The sequence below is a fragment of the Dermacentor albipictus genome, chromosome 1 (genome assembly GCF_038994185.2).
Source record: "Dermacentor albipictus isolate Rhodes 1998 colony chromosome 1, USDA_Dalb.pri_finalv2, whole genome shotgun sequence".
Taxonomy (NCBI): domain Eukaryota; kingdom Metazoa; phylum Arthropoda; class Arachnida; order Ixodida; family Ixodidae; genus Dermacentor; species Dermacentor albipictus.
The window spans coordinates 491,060,915-491,082,696 of NC_091821.1; the positions used below are offsets into that span (position 1 = coordinate 491,060,915).

Sequence of the window (21,782 nt, forward strand, 5' to 3'; positions counted from 1 at the left end):
GTTCCGCCAAAGTGTCACATAACAGTATGTGACCACACTGAACCGTAGTTACAATTTACGCCACAGCATTGTTCGCCACAATATTCTCCGATGTATGTTTAATGTTTATGTGGCTTGCTTTTACATTATAATGACACGTATGCAGTATGTAAGATTGGTCACTGAATTGCTGCTGGTTGACTTGAGCATGCCCTCGTGTAAGAGTTAAGCTTTCCTTTGTATTGCGAAAACAAACATTCCGACTCACAAAATAACATCTTAATTTTGCCCAACCTGCCTCCATCCCACAGCCACACACCATATTTTACCTGTTAGTCCTGGCTGAAAATATCATATCAGTATCGCCAATGCGACACAATAATCAGCAAACGTCCAATCCATACAATAGGTCCCTTGAGGAACGAATGACAACTTTCTTGATATAAGTTACATTCTAAAGGTTACGAGACACTTGGCGTTGGAGAAACGTCTAAAATAGCATAATTCGACTCATGTAACTTCTAGCCACGACTGAAATTAACAAAAACACAAATATCGAGTTGGTTTGGTAACCTCGTAACCTTTATGTTACATCCGCCGTGGTTGCTCAGTGGCTATGGTGTTGGGCTGCTGAGCACGAGGTCGCGGGATTGAATCCCGGCCACGGCGGCCGCATTTCGATGGGCGCGAAATGCGAAAACACCCGTGTACTTATATTTAGGTTCACGTTAAAGAACCTCAGGTGGTCAAAATTTCCGGAGTCCTCCACTACGGCGTGCCTCATAATCAGAAAGTGGTTTTGCCACGTAAAGCCCCATAATTTTTAACCTTTATGTTATAGGTTACTTGCAAATAAAGGTAAACTTAAACGTTACCGTGCTAAGAGAGTGCGTCACAACTCTGGGTTCCTTGCCGTAAAAGCCAAGATTGCTTTAAATGCGTCAAAGGCTGTCAAAAAAAAAATTCCCACCTTGTCCAGTCCAATCGTGCAGTGGTGCCGTGTCGAAGTGCTGAAGAAACGCAAGAATACACTGAGAGCATAGCAGGCCACATCCAAAAGCGACGGGTCGCCGAACAGGCGAACTTCATATGCGCCACCGGCCTCGCCGGCTTCGGTGGCCTGCCTAGCGCATGACGCATGTATCTGTCGCACCTGGCCTGCCTTTAGCTTGTTGCTAGGTAGCGCAAGAAAAATTAACCGCGAAGCATAAGTTCATTTATCGACAAACTGTTTAGTTTTAGCGGGAAAGAATAAATAAAAATAAGACGTCTGTAAGTTCCTTTCATATTCTTTTTTCCGATGCATGCGTCAACTAACGGATGGGATTAGCCCTAGCCGGGACGTGTTTACTGTTGCCAGTTTTCGCCATGTGTCCCCTCTTGTTGACTTTTTTTTTTCTCTATGTGTGGATGGCGAAACAGGTGACGTAACAGGAAGCGCTGTCGAAATAGGCGCTTTCTTGTTTTACCGCGTTTTGGAAGCTCAGCGGAGCAATGTCGCCTGCCAGTTTTGCCTGCCAGGCACACGCACCCGTGCCTGAGGTTTAGGAGTTCCATGAACATTTTTTGTCTCCAGTTCACACGATTCATTGTTTCCCTAAATATCCCTTCAAGAATTGTACTCCCTGATATGTTCATTTTTCGTGTGTTTTACTTTCTAGTATTAGTACCTTACGTTGAGTTTTACTCGTGTTATTTCCTTAAGTGTACCTTTGTGGCCTCTCATTACTTCAGTTGTTACTTTTACATGTTTTTGGTAGTAATGTTGATGAGCCCTGCGTTGAGGCGTATCTTTTGTATTACACTTTAGAAGGCTGTTTACTCTTCTTCCCCCGTGATTTTGTAGCCCCCCTTACACAATGCCCCATAGGGCCTGTAAGGTATTTTAAATAAATAAATAAATAAAAAGGAGAAGCTGTACGCTATTCAGGTCGAGAGCAGGCGCCACCTTGAACATACGGCACACACCCACTCGTTCGATCGTCACCCTCAACCTCTTCAACGCTGCAATTGTGTCAGGTACTTGCACGCTCAATAGCAGCTTCTTCTGCTGCAGAAGCCAATACTCCTTCAGGAGAATACCTGTGGCTTCAATAGTGCCGCAACCACAATACTGGGGTGTACTAAATAAAACCAAGCCACAGACGCCGCCTCACACTCATGCTTACGGCGTTGTGCAGCTGCGACGGAAACCGCGCTGTAGCAAAGGCATGTGTCAGCGAAACTCGCTCTGTGACGTGCACGGCAATATGATTTTTTAGCCCCAGTCGCGCCATGCGAAACAACCTGAACTGGCGGATTCCTGAAAGAGGCTATAGAACCTACAATACCACCTATCCAAAAGAGCAGGGTAGCAAAACTGGTCGGGAGACTGAAATAAAAAAGTGCTCGAATTTGCGGAGGCGAATATCTCATGTAAAATGAGGGGAACCTTCACCTTTCTTATGTGGAAAGGCATGAGGGCAAAATTGCTTGCTGGCGCTGGTTGATGCAATGGAGAAGAAACATGCTGTGAATAGGGTAGCCAGCCACGTTGCATCGTTGCCTCAAAACATTTCATATCCTGCTGTCTTGGCTGTTACTGAAACTTCGAGGATAGCAGGCTTCCTAGACGATGCCTTGCAACTTCTAGTGAATAAAAACAAAAAAAATCCGACGGGCCCGTATTCACGAAAACTTCTTGCGCTAAAGACATTCGTGGCATCCAATAGTGATGTAGGGCATATTATTAGTGAAGGAGATAAGCTAATAAAAAACATCCCTAACGAATGAAAAGCTTTGAGAATTCGGCCCCAGGTCTCATTGGAACTGGACTTGCTTATGGAATTTGCTGCAGCAAGGTTCAGAGCGAGATACAATGTATATGGCGAGGCAATTGATACCGGTGCAGCGTTTACGCTCTCCTAGTGCGAACAGTTCGTTTCGGGCTGCTAGCGAGAAACGTTTTCTCACGTGGGGACACCAAGGCACTCTCTACAGCAGAACTCGCAGGTACAATTGATGCTATGCACTCTTGTTCACTGGTCTGGCAAGAAAGGTGATTCCCATTGATCCAGCGGAATGCGTGCGCCGCTGTTCGAGACATGTTTTCTTGACGTTGGTCCCGCTAACGCCCGCACAGCAAGCGATATTGCTAATTACCACTTTCTGTCGACTTTAGCTAGAAAATTCTAAAGCACATTTTAATAAAACACCTTTGCACTGAAGACTAATGTCGGATTGTTAATTCTTCAATATTAGGAGAATTCGCAAAATTTTCGTTGGGTAGAAATACAGTTAGTAAAACTTGATGTTTAAACAAGCGAGTTATTCCCATTTTCAGGCCAAAGTCGTAAAATATTCCTAGCCTCGTAATTATTCGCCCACCCTCTATTATGTACGAGGTCGGTGTACTTTCGTTTTCCTGTTGGTGTATGCATGCTGTACCAGTTGGCGTTCATCCTAATACTCGGTCTTGGAGGATTACAATTTTTACCACAATCTAAGACACCAATGTCTTCGGCGAGCAGAGTAAGATTACTTTTGGAACACGTTTTCGTGTGAGTGCCTGAATAGAATCAGCAGTCGTTTTATTTCGGAAGCCACCTGTACGACTCTCGCGCGCACGTCGACTGCTGCTACGGATGCCACTTGGTGGCGAACTTCGCAGTTCTCTGTTTTCGACTCGGCCATCGACCAGCATGCTAGTTCTCCCTTCTGCTGCTACTAATACTCATATTTCTATTAAAAGAACGACGAACAAAGTATTGTTTTCAGACGTCAAAATCGCGAAGCTTTATAGCTAGTCTAGAAAGGCATTAAGCTGAAGGCATCTCGATGCAGCCTCCGAGGCGGGTACATCCGCCTGTGTCACAAGACTTCTGTAAGTCGATATGGTACGACACCACTAGTTTAATATCTTCTTTATTATTGCGACGCTTTGTTCAACGAGATACACTACGCAAAGATTATTAAACCATTCTTGAATTTACCTATTTATTATATAGATACATGAAATAAATACAGCCACTTTAGGGAACAAGCGCTTTATTTGAAGTTTCGTGATCTTCTTAGAGGGACACCTCATTCTCATTTAAGGATGCGACAGATTTGCGTCGTATTTGCAGGAGCGGCACCTATGTGACGTCGTGCTGTACACGTACTGTCCGAAGCCTCGACGGGAGTTTGTCTTTGACCCGCTGTCGAGAACTTGCATGCCGGCCGCGAAGCACAGCATAGAACTGTGCAACCAAAGCCCGAACAGGTTCGACACCAGAGCAGAGTGCAACGCGGCCTGCGTGGAAACGGAGCGACCATCCGGAAAATGCTTCGACAGGCCTGTCTTCTCAAAGTGTCAACGGTAGGAAGCTCACTGATTAATTGAATGAAGGACTTCGGCAGAATTGTGAGGCAGCCAATTACGCTTTGAAGATGCTTAGGGCTGTATAACGCAAACTATTCAATTATGATTTCATTTATCTAATTTCCTTGACCACCGACTCAAGCATAGTAAGACGGCGACACAGAGCGTTGTTTGAACAGCCCTATCAAGCACTCTCTCTATTTATAGGAGGTCACTCTTGTTTGTTTTAAAAAGCGCATAGCATTGTCTACTTTGACAGTTTGATTATCCAATGGGCTGACAAGAAACAAAGACCGCACAGAAGTAGAAAGTGTGTCTTTGGGTCCTAGCTAGCGCAGCAAACATAGATGATCGGACTAAGAGGATGGTGACGGATCTGATACCCATATACGCGGAGGTACCAGTGAGTGAGAAATTATTCATACATTATGAATGCTACGTTTGTGTAAACATTTTATGAACACTCTACTACAAAATATTCTCTTCCGCGCGCGCACACACGCGTACGCTATGGACCCCTGCATGCATGTACGCTGACACACGCACAAATACAGGCCGCACGCACGTATACGAACGCGCACAAACAGGAAAACACAAACAATCACTTATGCACAAATCAAAACACATTCTGAGGTTTGACGTACCGAAACGACGATGTGATTAAGAAGCATCTCGCAGTTAGGATCTGCGGATTAATTTTGACCACCTGCGCGATCCCAACGGGCGCGCATGGTACACGGGCCAGTTCCACGTCGCCCCCACTGAAATGCGGCCTTCGAGCCCTGATATTATCCCGCGACCTTGTAGCGCACTGTCATAGCCGCTAAACCACCACGCCGGCTCACACATGCACACGCACGCTCCCCCTACGTACGCACATGCTCAAAACCACGCAAACACACACGCACGCACGTACAGACGCGCGGGATCTGTTCAGCGTTCTGTCCTTTGTTTCTTTTGCACTGTCCTGTGTCGCACTGTTTGAAGCTGTTGTTTACTTACAGACAAAGACGCACACTTACGGTACGCCCAGACGCACGCATATACATTGTCACGATTCACAAGCAGCAGGAACTGACGAACCATGTGGGCAGCACACTTTAATTATAGGCAAACTGAATACGATTACACATTGACCTCGTCTTCGCTTCTCCAATGCCCGCGAACATCGTTTTTCTCTACATGCTGCATATTGTATGTGGCATTTGCCTCTCTCCATAGAGAGCCTGTCCCTCGGGACAGGCTGCCATAGGAATCTGAACCTGGCAACGTTTAACGTTAGAATGTTATCTACTGATGCGAGTCTAGCAGTGTTATTGGAGGAATTAGAGGGTAGTAAATGGGATATAACAGGGCTCAGTGAGGTTAGGAGGGCAAAAGAAGCATATACAGTGCTAAAAAGGGGGCACGCCCTGTGCTACCGGGGTTTAGCGGTGAGACGAGAACTAGGAGCCGGATTCCTGAATAATAAGGATATAGCTGGTAACATACAGGAATTCTATAGCATTAACGAGAGAGTGGCAGGTCTTGTTATGAAATTTAATAAGAGGTACAAATTGAAGGTCGTACAGGTCTACGCCCCTACATCCAGTCATGATGACCAGGAAGTCAAAAGCTTCTATGAAGACGTGGAATCGGCGATCGGTAAAGTCAAAACAAAATACACTATACTGATGGGCGACTTGAATGCCAAGGTAGGCAAGAAGCAAGCTGGAGACAAGTCAGTGGGGTAATATGGCATAGCCTCTAGGAATAGCAGGGGAGAATTATTAGTACAGTTTGCAGAACAGAATAATATGCGGATAATTAATACCTTCTTCCGCAAGCTGGATAACAGAAAGTGGACGTGGAGGAGCCCGAATGGAGAGACTAGAAATGAAATAGGCTTCGTACTCTGCGCTAACCCTGGCATCATACAAGATGTGGCGGTGCTCGGCAAGGTGCGCTGCAGTAACCATAGGATGGTAAGAACTCGAATTGGCCTAGACTTGAGGAGGGAACGGAAGAATCTCGTACATAAGAAGTCAATAAATGAGTAAGCGGTAAGAGGGAAAGTAGAGGAATTCCGGATCAAGCTACAGAACAGGTATTCGGCTTTAACTCAGGAAGAGGACCGTAGTGTTGAAGCAATGAATGACAATCTTATGGGCATCATTAAAGAGTGTGCATTAGAAGTCGGTGGTAACTCCGTTAGACAGGATACCAGTAAGCTATCGCAGGAGACGAAAGATCTGATCAAGAAATGCCAATGTATGAAAGCCTCTAACCCTACAGCTAGAATAGAACTGGCAGAGCTTTCTAAATTAATCGACATGCGTAAGACAGCTGACATGAGAAACTATAATATGGGTAGAATCGACCATACTCTCAGGAACGGAGGAGGCCTAAAAGCAGTGAAGAAGAAACTAGGAATAGGCAAGAATCAGATGTATGCGTTAAGAGACAAAGCCGGCAATATCATTACTAATATGGATGAGATAGTTCAAGTGGCTGAGTAGTTCTATAGTGATTTATACAGTAGCAGTGGTAGCCATAACGATAATGGAAGAGAAAATAGTCTAGAGGAATTGGAAATCCCAAAGGTAACACCGGAAGAAGTAAAGAAAGCCTTGGGAGCTATGCAAAGGGAGAAGGCAGCTGGGGAGGATCAGGTAACAGCAGATTTGTTGAAGGATGGTGGGAAGATTGTTCTAGAGAAACTGGCCACCCTGTATACGCAATGCCTCATGACCTCAAGCGTACTGGAATCTTGGAAGAACGCTAACATATTCCTAATCCATAAGAACGGGGACGCCAAAGACTTGAAAAATTATAGACCGATCAGCTTACTGTCCGCTGCCTACAAAGTATTTACTAAGGTAATCGCAAATAGAATCAGGAACACCTTAGACTTGTGTCAACCAAAGGACCAGGCAGGATTCCGTAAAGGCTACTCAACACTAGACTATATTTAGACTATCAATCAGGTGATAAAGAAATGTGCGGAATATAACCAACCCTTATACATAGCTTTCATTGATTACGAAAAAATGGCTGTGGCTTAGCTAAGGTTAAGCCCAGGATGCGAAGCATACTAGCCTTTATTTTAGTCGTTGAACCACTGTCTAGCCTGGTGAACTGCTGTTGCTTGGCTATATTTGGTTCGGCTAGACGAAGAAACAACTCATGCGTTACTCTGCTTCGCCTTCAACCGTCGACCCGCCAAGGGGTGTAAGACAATGGGCTACGGGGCAGCGACTACGCGCCCCGCATTGGACGCGGTAAGCGTCGAGCAACGCAGCGTTCGGCGCGGCAACGAAATGTGCGCCTGAGCAAGCGACGCAGCTCGTTTCTAAAGCAACACCGCATTCACTAGAGGCGCTTTTGTACCGCTTTGAAGCATCGTACTCGTGGCTCAGCGGTAGCGCCTCCGTCTCACACTCCGGAGACCCTGGTTCGAATCCCACCCAGCCCATCTTGCAAGTGTTGAGCCAAAGCCACCTAGAAACAAGCGCAGCTGCTTATATACCGCCGCGACGTCGCGAGCGACGGCGCGAGTTGGAGCCCCGTTTCTCCGCTGTCGTGACGTCACGGTGTCACGTGGTATGGCATGGGATCAAATGTCATTGAAGGCGACACCGCCGCGCCTGAGGAGCTGGGTTGAGCTCTCGTAATATGCTTCGCATAAAAGCGTTTGATTCAGTCGCAACCTTAGCAGTCATGGAGGCATTATGGAATCAGGGTGCAGACGAGCCATATGTAACAATACTGAAAGATATCTATACCGGCTCCACAGCCACTGTAGTCCTCCATAAAGAAAGCAACGAAATCCCAATAAAGAAAGGCGTCAGGCAGGCAGATACGATCTCTCCAATGCTATTCACAGCGTGTTTACAGGAGGTATTCAGAGAACTGGAGTGGGAAGAATTGGGGATAAGACTTAATAGAGAATACCTTAGTAACTTGCGATTCGCTGATGATATTGCCTGGCTTAGTAACTCAGGGGACCAATTGCAATGCATGCTCACTGACCTGGAGAGGCAAAGCAGAATGATGGGCCTAAAAATAATCTGAAGAAAACCAAAGTAATGTTTAACAGTCTCGGAAGAGAACAGCAGTTTACGATAGGTAGCGAGGCACTGGAAATGGTAAGGGAATACATCTACGTAGGGCAGGTAGTGACCGCGGATCCGGATCATGAGACGGAAATAATCAGAAGAATAAGAATGGGCTGGGGTGCGTTTGGCAGGCATTCTCAGATCATGAACAGCAGGTTGCCATTATCGATCAAGACAAAAGTGTATAACAGCTGTGTCATACCAGTACTCACGTACGGGGCGGAAACCTGGAGGCATACAAAAAGGGTTCTAGTTAAATTGAGGACGACGCAAAGGGCTATGGAAAGAAGAATTACGGGCGTAACGTTAAGGAATAAGAAAAGAGCAGATTGGGTGATAGAACAAACGCGAGCTAATGAAATCATAGTTGAAATCAAGAAAAAGAAATGGGCATGGGCAGGACATGTATTGAGGAGGGAAGAGAACCGATGGTCATTAAGGGTTACGAACTGGATTCCAAGGGAAGGGAAGCGTAGCCGGGGGCAGCAGAAGGTTAGATGGGCGGATGAGATTAAAAAGTTTGCAGAGACAACATGGCCGCAATAAGTACATGACTGGGGTAGTTGGAGAAGTATGGGACAGGCCTTTGCCCTGCAGTGGGCGTAACCAGGCTGATGATGATGATGATGATGATAATGATAGAGAGCATCGTCCTGATGCTCACCTAGCGGCACGAAGATGTGTCAGACGATCTGTGGGCAATTCATTCTGAACAATACGGCTTCAGGCGCACAATGTGCGCGACTTCTGGTGGGTGCTGCCTCGTCCTGTAGGAAGCAGGAATGTCTCGGATAACCCCATAGTTCAGTTCGACGAGGCATCGTACAACCATGTATGGACCAAATTACCTCGTGAGTAGCTTTTCTGAAAGCCCTCGCCGACGGATGGGACTCCAAACCCACGTTGTCGCCTGGCTGATATGTGATGTATCGGCGCCGTAGATCCTAACCTCGAGTGTCTTAGTCCTGTTGGGCGATTCTGACGCGTGCGATTTGTCTCGCTTGTTCAGCACGTTGAGCGAAAGCTTCAGCGCCCGTGTCTATATCACCGCAGTCATGTGGTAACATCGCAACGAGTATTCTCGTCACTTCACGGCCACGAAGAAGGCGAACTGGTATCTTTCGCGTTGTTTATTGTTTCGCAGTGTTGTAAGCAAATTTGATGTACGGTAGAAGGTCATCCCAATTTTTGTGTTTCACGTCTACGTGCCTACTGAGTATGTCAGCGATAGTCTCGTTCAACCGTTCTGTTAGGCCGTCCGCATGCGGGTGATGTGCTGTGGTCTTTGGGTGAGCCATGCCGCTGAGGCTAAGCACAGTGTCTAAGAGTGTTCCCATAAAGGCAATCTTTCTGTCCGTTATTATCACCGTTGTCGCACCGGGCCTCAGAACCACGCTTTCAATAAAGAACCGCGCTGCTTCGACGGCGGTGCCACTTGGAAGGGCCTTGGTTTCTGCATAGCGTGTCAGGTAATCCGTTGCTACTATCACCCACTTATTGACATTATTGGAAGCCGGGAACGGTCCGAGAAGGTCCATCCCGATTTGCGCAATTGGGGTCGTGGGCATTTGGACTTGTTGTAGTAGCCCAGTTGGTTTGATATGTGGTTGTTTGCGTCTTTGACAGTCGCGGCACATGCGTATGTAATGCTTCACAAAGGCGGCGATCTTCGGCCAGTAATATTTCTCTTTGACTCGGGCCAGTGTTCGCGTGTAGCAGAGGTAGCCAGATGTCCGTTCATCATGGCAGGCTTTCAAGACCTCATGACGGATGGACGTTGGAACGACAAGTAGGCGGCTGCTTCCACTGGCAGAGAAGTTCTTGCAGAGAACATTACGGAAGCAGAATGATGTGAAGCTTCTTGCAAATGTTTCTGGCGTGCTTGTAATTGGGCCTTATAAAAAATCAATAAGCGGGATCAGTTCGCTGCCTTCGCGCTGCTGACGAGCAATGGTGACCGTGTCTAGCATTCCTATAAAAGCCATGTCTTATTCATTTTCTGTGGCTTCCTGCTCATCGGTGACTTCGAATAGCAGTCGGCGTCGGAGCGCTGTCGTCCGGACTTGTACACCACTGTCATATTGAATTCTTGAAACCTTAGGCTCTAACGCGCTAGTCAACGAGACGGATATTTCAAGTTCGTCATCCGGCACAGTGATTGATCATCGCTGACAACACTGAAGGAACGGCCATGCAGATATGGGCGAAACTTCATACTGCCCCGTACTACCGCAAGGCATTATTTTTGTGTGGTTGAGTGTTTAGACTCAGCACGTGAGAGCCTCTAGCTTGCGTATGCAATGACTCTCTCGGCTGATCTTGCACAAGCAGAGCACCTAGACCTACGTTGCTAGCGTCCACGCGTATCATGGTAGGAGCTTCTTGATCAAACTGAGCCAGTACATGAGGTGTTTGCATGCGTTGTAGGAGATAATTAAACGCTGCATGTTCTCCGTGCCATACGAAGGCAGCGTCTTCGCTTGTAAGGCGCGTTAAGGGTGACGCTATATGTTAAAAATTGGCAATAAATAATCGGTGATACGCGCTGTATCATATACAGCACATATGTTTATGTTCATTATGTTCATTATATGTTTATATGTTTTTTGTTTATACATGTTTTATATGTTTTATATGTTACATTATATGTTCATTATATGTATATGTTCATTATGTATAAGTGTTATTAGACTGCAATTACCTTTGTTTTAAAAGCCTTGCTGTGAAGCCACTGCCAAGCGAAAAGGGGGCTGCGGCTTTGTCAAGCTGTTTCTGACAGCTTTTTCTGCGCCTCCGCTGTCTGTATTTGTACAAGGCAGAAATAAAGAATTTGAATTTGAATTTGAGACCTAGAAAACGCATCACCGCCTTCTTGTCCGTTGGCGCTGGAAACGTTGTGATGTCCGTAATCTTGTCGGGGTTAGGGCGGACGCCTTGATGACTCACAACATGACCTAATAACTGGAGTTCATCGAAAGCAAAGGGTCACTTTTCTGCTTTAAGTGTTAGGCCAGCGGACCGTATCATATGTATAACCGCCGGCAGCCGTACGGCTCAGGTGCCCCTCGAACGATTCCGAAAAAAACTGTGACGTCATCGAGATGTACAGCCATGTCTGCCACTTGAAGCCTGGCAGAACCATATCCATGAGTCGCCGAAACGTTGCTCGAGCTGAGCATAAACAGAAAGGCAGGGCCTTGAGTATGTAAAGCATATCAGAGGTTACGAAAGCAGTTTTTTCTCTATCTCGTCAACCTCGATTTGCCAATAGCCACTTTTTAGGTGGCTATTGGTCCATCGACGAGTAGTAGCGCGCATGACTCAGCCTCGAGAGAATCGTCGATACGTGGTAATGGCTATAGGTCTTTGTCCCCCGGTTCAGCTTACGGTAGTCGACACAAAAATGTAGACTGCCCTTTTTCTTTTTGACCATCACTACCGGCGATGCCCACGGGCTTTTTGATGGTTGGATAACGTCATCGTCGAGCATTTTCCCGTACTCTTGGATCGCTTTAGGTTCTTTTGGTGCTACATGGTGGGGGTTTTGTCGGATCGATCTCGCTGTGTCCTCCGTGATAATCCGGTAATTGGTCAGTGGCGTCTGACCGACTCTGGATATCGACGGGAAGCAATCGCGAAACTGGTGCAGCAGGTCCACAAGGCGCTGCCTTTCCGCTGGTGATAAGCTCGCGCTCCCGTCAAGTACAGGTAACGATGCCGAAGAGTCTTTCTCTCCCTGATGTAATGCAAAGCATTCGCCGAATTCTGCAATTCGTCGAGGTAAGCAACTGCTGCGCCTCTTGCAAAGTGTTGTCGTTACTTGCTGAAGTTTGTCAGCAGTAGTTTTGTTTGCTCATGCATTACTTTCACGAGATTTCTGAATGTGGAAACACCTTGAGTGAGCAAAACCGTAATTATCTGCTCGGCAAGACCTTCCCCATCGCACTCTGGGTCGCACCTGACGGAAACAAGACGCCAGGATAATGGTGGTACGGTCACATCGTCTATGATACGCAAGGACTTGCGTTGTAGTTCTGCACTTTCGTCGCCAGAAAATGTTAGTATATCTGTTGATATGTTGATGACGGCGCATAACTTGCGTAAGAAGTCCATACCTAAGGTTACATATTTGCAGCAGCCGAGAAGAATAATAAAATTATCGACGAATGACTAATACCCTATGTTGACTTTTGCAGTACACTTGCCAGTCGGTGTCAGTAGATGGCCTCCAGCACCTCTAATGTGTGGCTCTGGCCACTCGATTTTGATTCTGTGAAGTCTGTCCGCCAGTTTTTAATTGCGAATGAAAGGTCCGCGCCAATGCCTACCAGCGCCGTCACTTCGTGGCTGTCATTGATACGGTAACATCGGCGTTAACAATCTCGTCTCTCGTCAAATCATCCAGGCTGTATAGGCTTCTCGTTCGATTGCAATGGGGGATTTTCGGACTTCGATGTGTGGCAACCTTCCCTACTGATGCTGCGGCCTCGAGTTTCTCCGGCGTCGACTGCGAGATCGCCCTTGGGCCACGTCAATGGAACTGCGTCTTGCAGCTAGAAAACAATGTCCCGGAGAAGGGGAGCGCGACGGGTAACCGGGAAAATCGACTTGCCAGCTCGTCAAATTTGCGTCGATGTTCGCTCAGCTGCCTCGAAAGCACGACGAGAAGCAGTGGACGGTATTGGTTGGTACCCTTCGACGCGATAAGGACAATGACGGCAGATGTGGCCGGCTTCTCCTAATGTCGGTTCTGTGAAGCGGTGGTCGCGTCAGTCTGTTCCCTATAGTACCAATGTGATGACGGTACGGACTGCTGGTGATACTGCGGCATCGGCATAGGAGGTGGCGGTCGACGGACATCTGCGTAGGTGGGCTGCCACGCCTGGGAATGTGGCTCGGGAGCCGGGAACGCTTGCTTTATTTATTCGCGCACAACTTCAGCCACCGACGCAGCTGTGCATTCACTTGGCCATGGCAGTGAGCTTCTTAATCCCTTCCTGAACAATTTCGCGTATCAGCCGACGCAAGCAACCCTCATCTGTGACCGTCACTGCTGTGGCGCTTGCCGGTCCAGTGCTGGTCAGGTGATCATACTAGCGGCTGCGTAGTTGTAACGCCCGCTTTATGGCTGTCCATTCTTTGCCATATTCATCGACACGTGTCGGCGGGTTCCACACAAGACCGACAAACAGCTGCTTCTTTATGCCGCGCGTTAGGTGACTCAGTTTTCTTGCATCTGACATAACGGTGTCTGCACGACGACAAAGACGAGCCAGGTTCTCAGTGAACATGGGAACAGCTTCACTACACTTTTGAATCCGGGGTTCGAGAAGACGCTGTGCGTGGTCTCGCCTTTCCGTGCTCCCAAACATATGGAGGAAATGGCGGTGGAACTCATCCCTGCTTGGCCAGATTCCCTCGCGATTTACGAACCAAGTGCGGGATCCGTCTTTAAGAGAGAGATACACAAGGGATAGCTTCTGTCCACCATGCTACTCGTTATACTTGGCTACGCGCTCGTAGTCCTCGAGCCAGTCTTCTGCGTCTTCGTAGGCATTGCCATAGAAGCTGACGGGAGACCGAGGAGTCAAAAGAGTCACCTGTGCAGGGCCTTGGTCTGCCTTGTCGTAGGCACTCGTGGTAACAAGTAGATTTCCTGGTAGGGGACCGAATTCCGGGCTTAGACTTAGTAGGCGACGGCTGGCGTGGTGAACAGATGTTTCGACGCACGGAAAACGTCCTGGGCTTGATGTAGGGCTGTTGACAGGCGTCCGAAACATTTACCCAGCACCTCCACCAGTGTCACAATTCACAAGCAGCAGGAACTGACGAAACAGGGTAGGACACCTTAATTATAGGCAAACTGAAAACCATTGCGCAGGCACCTTGTCTTGTTTCCTGCAAGGCGCGAGAGCTTCGATTTTCTCTACCTGTCGCATACTGGATGCGGCAATATATATATATATATATATATATATATATATATATATATATATATATATATATATATATATATATATATATATATATATATATATATATATATATATATATATATATATATACTGGATTTAGCCGTTTAACACTGCAATGCTGTGCGCTACAGCGGAAATCGCAAGATACGCTGAGACGCAGCAACTCATGTACGATTCAGGGAGCACTAAAGTGTGGCTTTGCAAGCGTCGAAACTCTTTTCGTGACGGCGAAAAAATATTTTTTTTGTTTCTTTACTGCAATAGACATTGTGTAATTATTACTACACCTGTTATATTTATCACAGGGAATGGTATATATGTGGCGTGTCTGCACGTGTGACGATTCCGTGCTTATGTACCGATTATTAAGGAACTTCTGTTGACGTCCTCTTCAAGGAAGAGCGATTCATGGGCAGCACATTCATCGATGAGAAGTAAAAAAAAAAACGTTTATAAGTGACGCATAATAAATTGAAATGGACCAGTTGACAGTAAGTAGGATCTTCTGCTGAGGACACGGTATTGGGTGCGATGACATGCCGTGGCACCGCATGCCACCAGAGAGCCTGAATGACGTCGAAAGTCGGGTCAGGTGCCGGACCATCCAATTGTCGCATGTGCTTCGTTTTTCGTTGTACGGTCCCGGAATCTTTGTACGTCCCGGAAGTTTCACGAAAGCTATGTTCTTTTTTTTGTGCTAATGCCAAAATACACCGAAACAGGGGCTGGCGCTCGCTCCAATCAGAGAGTATGACGAGGGTCCCTTTCGGCGCAATGTCCCGTCCGTTCCTTCTCGCCGCGACACTAAAGCACCACCAAGAGTACACAAAGGATATTTTTCCGGAGACAGCAAGCATGCTAAACAACGAAGTGTATGTGGATGACTTGGTCACAGGTGCCGATAATCTAGCGGACGCTATGCGCATATGCAAAGAGGCCGAACATATTCTTTAGATGGCACACATGAATCTGAGAAAATGGAAGTCGAATAGCCCAAACCTTGCAGCGGTATGGTTAGGAGAGTTAGGAGACGAACACGGACTTTCAGCACAGATCGTAACTAAGATATTTGGTGTTGAGCGGAGACCAACTACGAATGAATTCACATTCGAAATGAGTTGTCTGATTGACTTTTTAAAATAGCGTCCGGGCTCAGAAAGATTCCTTCTACAAGCGACGGCTTGCATATTTGACCTATTTGGATTCCTTGCGTCGATCACTATCACGACTAAGATTATGTTTCCGAGCCTATGGTAACGAGGTGCTCAATGGGATGACCCACTTCCGCCAGACATTCTGGAAACCTGGAACAAGTGGTGTCAACAGCTTCCTGACTTACGAAAGGTTTCCGTTCCTAGAAAATCGGGGCAGGACATAAAGAACAACAGCGCAGAGGCAGAATTACACGTGTTCTTTGACGGGAGTCCTAAAGCATGCGGTGCCGTTGCCTATATTAAATCGAGGACGAATCAGGGAATGCACATTATTTTTCTGATGGCTAAACTAAGAGTTGCCCCACTAAAACGTTTGTCACTACCACGGCTGCAGCTCTTGATTGCTTTGCTCGGCGCACGCCTGGCCCACTACGTGATTGAACGGCAAGGCATACCAACGATTTACGCACACTGCTGGCACGACTCTAGCGTCGCTTTGAGCTGGATGAAGAGCTCCACACTGAAGTGGAAACCATTTGTGAGCAACAGAGAACAGGAGATACAAGCATTGACTGATCTTGCTGTTTGGAAATATTGCCCGGGGAGAGAAAATCCAGCAGGGGCATGCTGCCCTCCAATTTGGTGGTCAGAGAGAACTGGTGGACGGGACCTAAATGGCTAAAAGGTATTCGAACGTACGACGCGATGCCTTCACACGTCCCTGAAACTGAATGCTACACCTAAGAGCTCCGGAAAGTTCAGGTGCTGAACACCGTGACGCTGGTAGACCAAACACCCTGCATAGATCTAGAGCACAAGAGCTCAATGACACGGGTGCTCCGTGCCACCTCCTTGGTTATACGCTTCCTTCATAACGCACGGAACGCGGCATAGAAGCGAAGGGGAAGCCTGTCAGTGGAAGAGTTAGCAGAGGCCGAGAATTACAGGCTGAAAGTGTCACAAACAGAAACCTTTAGGAATGACATCCATTCTCTAATCACTTCCGGGACACTTAACCTTAAGTCCACCATCGCGGGTCTAAATCCATTCATTGACAGCGACGGCCTATTGAGAATTGGAGGCAGGCTACAGAATAGCGCACATAAATAAGAGGCGCTGTACTCAGTCATTTTGTTCGCTGTGCATTTGCTTACACGCTTATTGGCGGCGTGGGAGCATAGGCGGCTTTTACACGCTGGAGTAAGGGACACTCTGACTCAACGAAAGATATTGAATCCTGCGAGTAAGACAGGCCGTGAAGAAAATAATTCGTCGCTGCGTTCCATGTTAAAGACAAAGTAGCCGCCCCGCGGATGTTCCGTTGGCACCGATACCACACGACCGTATCCGCGAATCAGAGTCATTTCAAATTACTGGAGTGGACTTTGCAGGGCCGATATTTTATACCGAGCTCGGAAATTCATACAAGGCCTATATAGCCCTGTTCACATGTGGCACCACGTGAGCTGTGCATTTGGAACTCGTAAAGGACTTAACAACACAATCTTTCCTTATGTCTTTCATGATGTCCGTGACCCGGCGGGGAATGCCCAGGAAAATTTACTAAGACAGCACTCTAACGTTCAAGCGAGCGTCGACACACTAGGAAAAGCTCTTCTCCGCAATAAAGGGAGGCGAGATGCAGGCTTCCATGGGGGCAACCGCATCGCCTGGAAGTTCATCGTCGAAAGAGCACCGTAGTGGCTCGGTTTTTGGGAACACATGGTGCGAACTATTAAGACACGGCTGCAAAAGGTCCTCAGAGGAAGTGCCTTACATTATGACAGCTTGACCACCGTCCTCACTCAGATCGAGGTGGTTGTGAACTACCATCCGCTCACGTTACTTCACTCGAACCGCCATCGCATTTCTTAATAGGGCGCCGAATAACAAGTTTGCCTAACACTGATGAAACGGCCTCCACCGAGTCCTCGAAAAAGACGTTCGCAACGCCGTATGACACTTGTGGATTCATTCTGGAGAAGATGAAGACAGGACTACCTACTAGAACTTCCCTCTGCTCATGTTACCACTCAGCGCAAAGAGAGAACCATAAGGGGAGGGGACATTGTCCTACTTCGGGGAGGAGAAGGTTCCGCGACAGATTTGGAAGCTGTGCCGGGTTGTCGAAACGTTTCGTGGAAGGGACGGCCGAGTTCAAGCATGCAAAATTTATCTGCCAAACCAAAAGCTGCTGAGACGACCGGTCCAAACCCTCTACCCGTTTGAGCTAGGGGAGGAATGAGCCGACGCTCATTGCGAGGGCGGTTGTTGAGAATTGCTAGCGATCACCGCACAGTTCTTGCAACCATGGTTGGGGGCCCGGCAACGCACCAAAAGGGAGCCGGCGAACGGACGAGGGGCTCCCGCTGACCTGGCCTCCCGACCGGCGCCTCGACCTGATCCATGCCCTCTGTTTTCGGCGGACCGCCTGCTGGATGGGAATCGTAGGCGGCTCCGAGAAGGACGAAGGCGTCGGTGTGGCTAAAGGGCAACTTGGATATTGTATTTTTTTTCTCTCCCTTTTCTCTTCACTGCGATGTTTTTGTCAAATAAGCATTCAGTCTTGAAGCGAATCCCGACGAGTGAGAATCGTTCCTTGGAGGCTCCTGCGTGCGCGGCCGCTACGCCGCCCGAAAGAGTCTCACGCAGTTTGTAGTCGCATACACGAAGTGACTTCCACAGTATTGGTCATAGCTTTTATTCCACACCTTCCTTTCGCCGGCGGAGCACGGGAATCGCAAGCTCTGTTAGCGCCACCGGGTGTGTCACGTGAGGTCTATTTTGCATCGCCCGAGTCTCTTTGGTCCCCAGCAAACAGCTAAGGGTTAAGCCTTCGCCGCCGCTCCTGTCTTCCCGCGCATGCTTCGTCAATTGCGTTTTTGCCGTTGCCATCGCCGATACACCGCCAGTATTCACAGCTATTCCCAGCTATTCCCAGCTTTATCACTCTCTGCAAAAGAATTCTCAGTGATGTGAAATATAGCTGCCTGACGCGTTAAAAATGTTAGTTGCAATCGTAATAAGTGCTTTCCGAGTGCAGACGCGGTTGTCGTCTATTATTTCCTGGAGATATTACGGGATCGCGGTTCATGGGCTGCGTGCGCCAACTACGGGGCTCAGTGTGTCGAGGCATAGCGCCGTTGGCATTCCTCCGTTTACACCGAGAAAGTCAGGTGCCTACTACTAGAGCGAACATGTACCGACCCTAAGGCGTTATGCCCCAAACATTCGTTCCGCGTAATCAATCTTTGGTGGATATAAAGCCTGTAATTTATTTTTTCAACAGAACTCTTATGTGTGCTACAGGGAAGTCATTGTTCCAGAGTCTACAATCAACGGTTTCAACGAATCTTTGCAAACTTTATTTGGTCATCAGCCTATCAGCCAATGAGGCTTAAAGATGTTTTCAGGCCAGTTAGTGCAGGCGCACATGGCCTGTTTCACCTTTATTTTAGGCAATTAGTGTGTCGTTTCGTTTCTTTTTGGAACGGTTCTCTCCCATTATTTCTGGCGTTCTTGCAAGTTCTTGTCAACATTTTACCAAATTTAGTAATGCCTGCTAATTTTGATACACGTCCATATCTGCAGTAATTCATGCGTGAAGTGCACCTCTCTATGCGCTTTCTGGCAGTGAGGTTCTCAAATTAACACTTATTCTCTATCTTACGGGAAAATCTGTGTAAAGATCAGATTGATGTGCATTTTAAATCTCCGTTGTGCCGCTCGCTGTACATCGGCTTACGTTTGAAGACTCGCGGAAGTCAAACATCCTTACACTACAAAACTTTCTTCTACAAAGTGCATATTGTAACGCTGCCTGTTCAAGCTTGGTGAAGCAAGAAAGATATTTTTGTACATTCGATTAACTGTAGTCTCAGTAATGCACCGAAAATTATAGAACACTGATTTATTTACTGCAATAACACCATCTTGCTTTGGGACGCATCTCGATGAGACCTTTAACAGGGATCTTGATGTAAACCCTCATACTATGCGATGCCTTATGCCACCTAATTGTGAAGATGTGTCTTTCGACATGCTGCTACTTACGGGGTTGCACAGTTCATGGTTAAACTCGTATGCTAAAACGGAATGCAGAACCATCTGTGACTTCATAGTCACATTTCGTTCAGATGATTTCGCTGCGCCACCGTTCCACCGCACCATGGTTGCAGCAGCTGTCAGTGCTGAATATATTTGAGGCTGTGCACGTGGTTGCAGTCTGCCTGGCGGGTTAATCACTTGATGACGGATAATTGGAGTAACGCCACCATTAGCGCGGTTGGGTGTTCGTCATCCCAAGTGGAATGACTCGCGTCTGGATCACCAGGCGAGACTACAAAGTGTGACCGGAGGCGCCAGTTCACTGCGCACGAAGTCCAAGGCCATCGCAAAGCGGAGAATAAGATGCGACGCGCTTCAGGTATCCGCCGAGCGACGACTACGACATCCCCCAAGAGTATGAGGCGGAGTTCGCCTACGAACCCGAGAAAGAAATGTGAACTCAAAACCATGGTGCCGCTCGCGAAAGTACTGTCATCGCTAGGTAAAGTGGTGTCAACGTGCTGAAAAGTGGTGTCGTCGAGAAAGAACACTCAACGAAATGTGCGTGAAACAGCAGTTTAATGAAAACTCCGTAAACGAAACTCAGCTGAGAGGTCGTACTATTGCCGGTTTGCCGTCTTGCGTTGCTGCGAACTCACAAGCAGCGACATTACACTCGGAAACATAACGCCAACGCACCAAACTGAGCAACATTTCCCGCAACAATTAACGCGACGACAAAACTCAGCAACGCACTGAGCGACAAGTAATGCTCTAGCTATTACACATCACAAGAATCGCTTACGTGCCCCCCATAGTTTATATTAAGGTTTGTACGCTGTATTACAGTACCCGGTGTTTATAGTATCAATTTGCACCGCATTGTGCTTACGTGCTATAGCAGAATCAAAATGCATGGTATCTTTTACAAAAGTCCCATGGCGACCGCATCCCTGTAGCAAAGCTTAAAGCAATATAATACGTTAACCGATATAGGGAACAATGTGCAACCAGTCATACGATTCCAAATGACGCAAACAATAGCTCTTCGACTGGCCCCGGCAAGAAAAAGAAGCAATCTTAGATATATGGAAGGTAATGGTACATTTTTTATCACATATATGGACAGACCAGGCGCATTTCCGCCATCGTCGTCACCGTGATATTCTGCATAAAGCCCAAGTGTAATAACACCGTGGGCGCGCGCCGTATCCTGTAGGTGCGACTGAAAGCATGCCGGGTTCAGCCAGGGATGGTGGCTTGATCTCGAGCGTGCAAGGGAGGAAGGCGTGAAGGAAGCGCGCCGTCTTCCGCACGTGCACAAACACCTGGGGTGGAAAGGAGGGGTTCTACACCTTTCGGCCGCCGTGTATGGCGCCACTGGGCACGGCCGCGCGGGCGCTATCTTGATAGCGATCCGCTTTGGGTACCGAGGCTAAGGCCACAGAGGGCTGATAGCTTCGTGTGCGTTGTGTTTTCGCCGCTTCGGTCGCATTCAAGCGAGAGGCCACACGAATAATATACTAGCTGCTGCCGCTCTTCCTTACGTCAGTGTTCTGACATTGTCTGCGCTCCTCGATATGTTTGTTTGCCTGTGCGATCGTGCCGCCATGCTTGTTATTTAGTTCGTAAGCGAATATTCACCAGTGTACACGGCCGATCAAACTACTATTCTTATTTCGTGCAGCTTACTACTAATTTACTATTGCAATCGATGTTTCGACGTTTGGACAAAACTGCGATTTTTTTACAACCTTATTGCGTAGAATCGTTTAACACGTTCAGATCGGCCCGAAAGAATTGTCACGCTTAGTCGCGCGGCACTCTTTAGTGTTTCGTAGTCAAGCTTGGAAAAAAACTTTTATATAACAAGTATTGAGGAACAGAAAGCTGCATCGGGAAGTTTTCAGGATTGTCTACAATTTTGTCGCTCACACTGCTGCTCTGAATGTACTCACATGCCCGTCAAGGCCCATATCAAGGCCGAAGTCGGTCCTAAATGACCATATTTTTCTTCACCGTACACTCATGTGCATGTGCCTGTGCCGTTCAGGCCGTCATTACCGTTTACCAGCTCGCCCAGCAGCAAGTTCTGCCAGACCCATAAAGAAGTTTGAGTACCTGTCGTTTGGTGCGGGACTCTTACGAGAAAGGAGGCGCACCTTTATGGTAATATTGCACCTAGTTC

General features: G+C 47.5%; 1 protein-coding gene across 1 annotated transcript in view; it reads left to right on the forward strand.

The window, feature by feature from the left end:
• LOC135912375 (uncharacterized) overlaps positions 1-21,782 on the forward strand; it is a 35,469-nt gene that overhangs the window by 12,703 nt on the left and 984 nt on the right. The window contains exon 3 of the mRNA XM_065444824.1: positions 4,086-4,318. Coding sequence (XP_065300896.1) covers positions 4,086-4,318 — 233 coding nt within the window. The remainder of the gene's footprint in view (positions 1-4,085; positions 4,319-21,782) is intronic.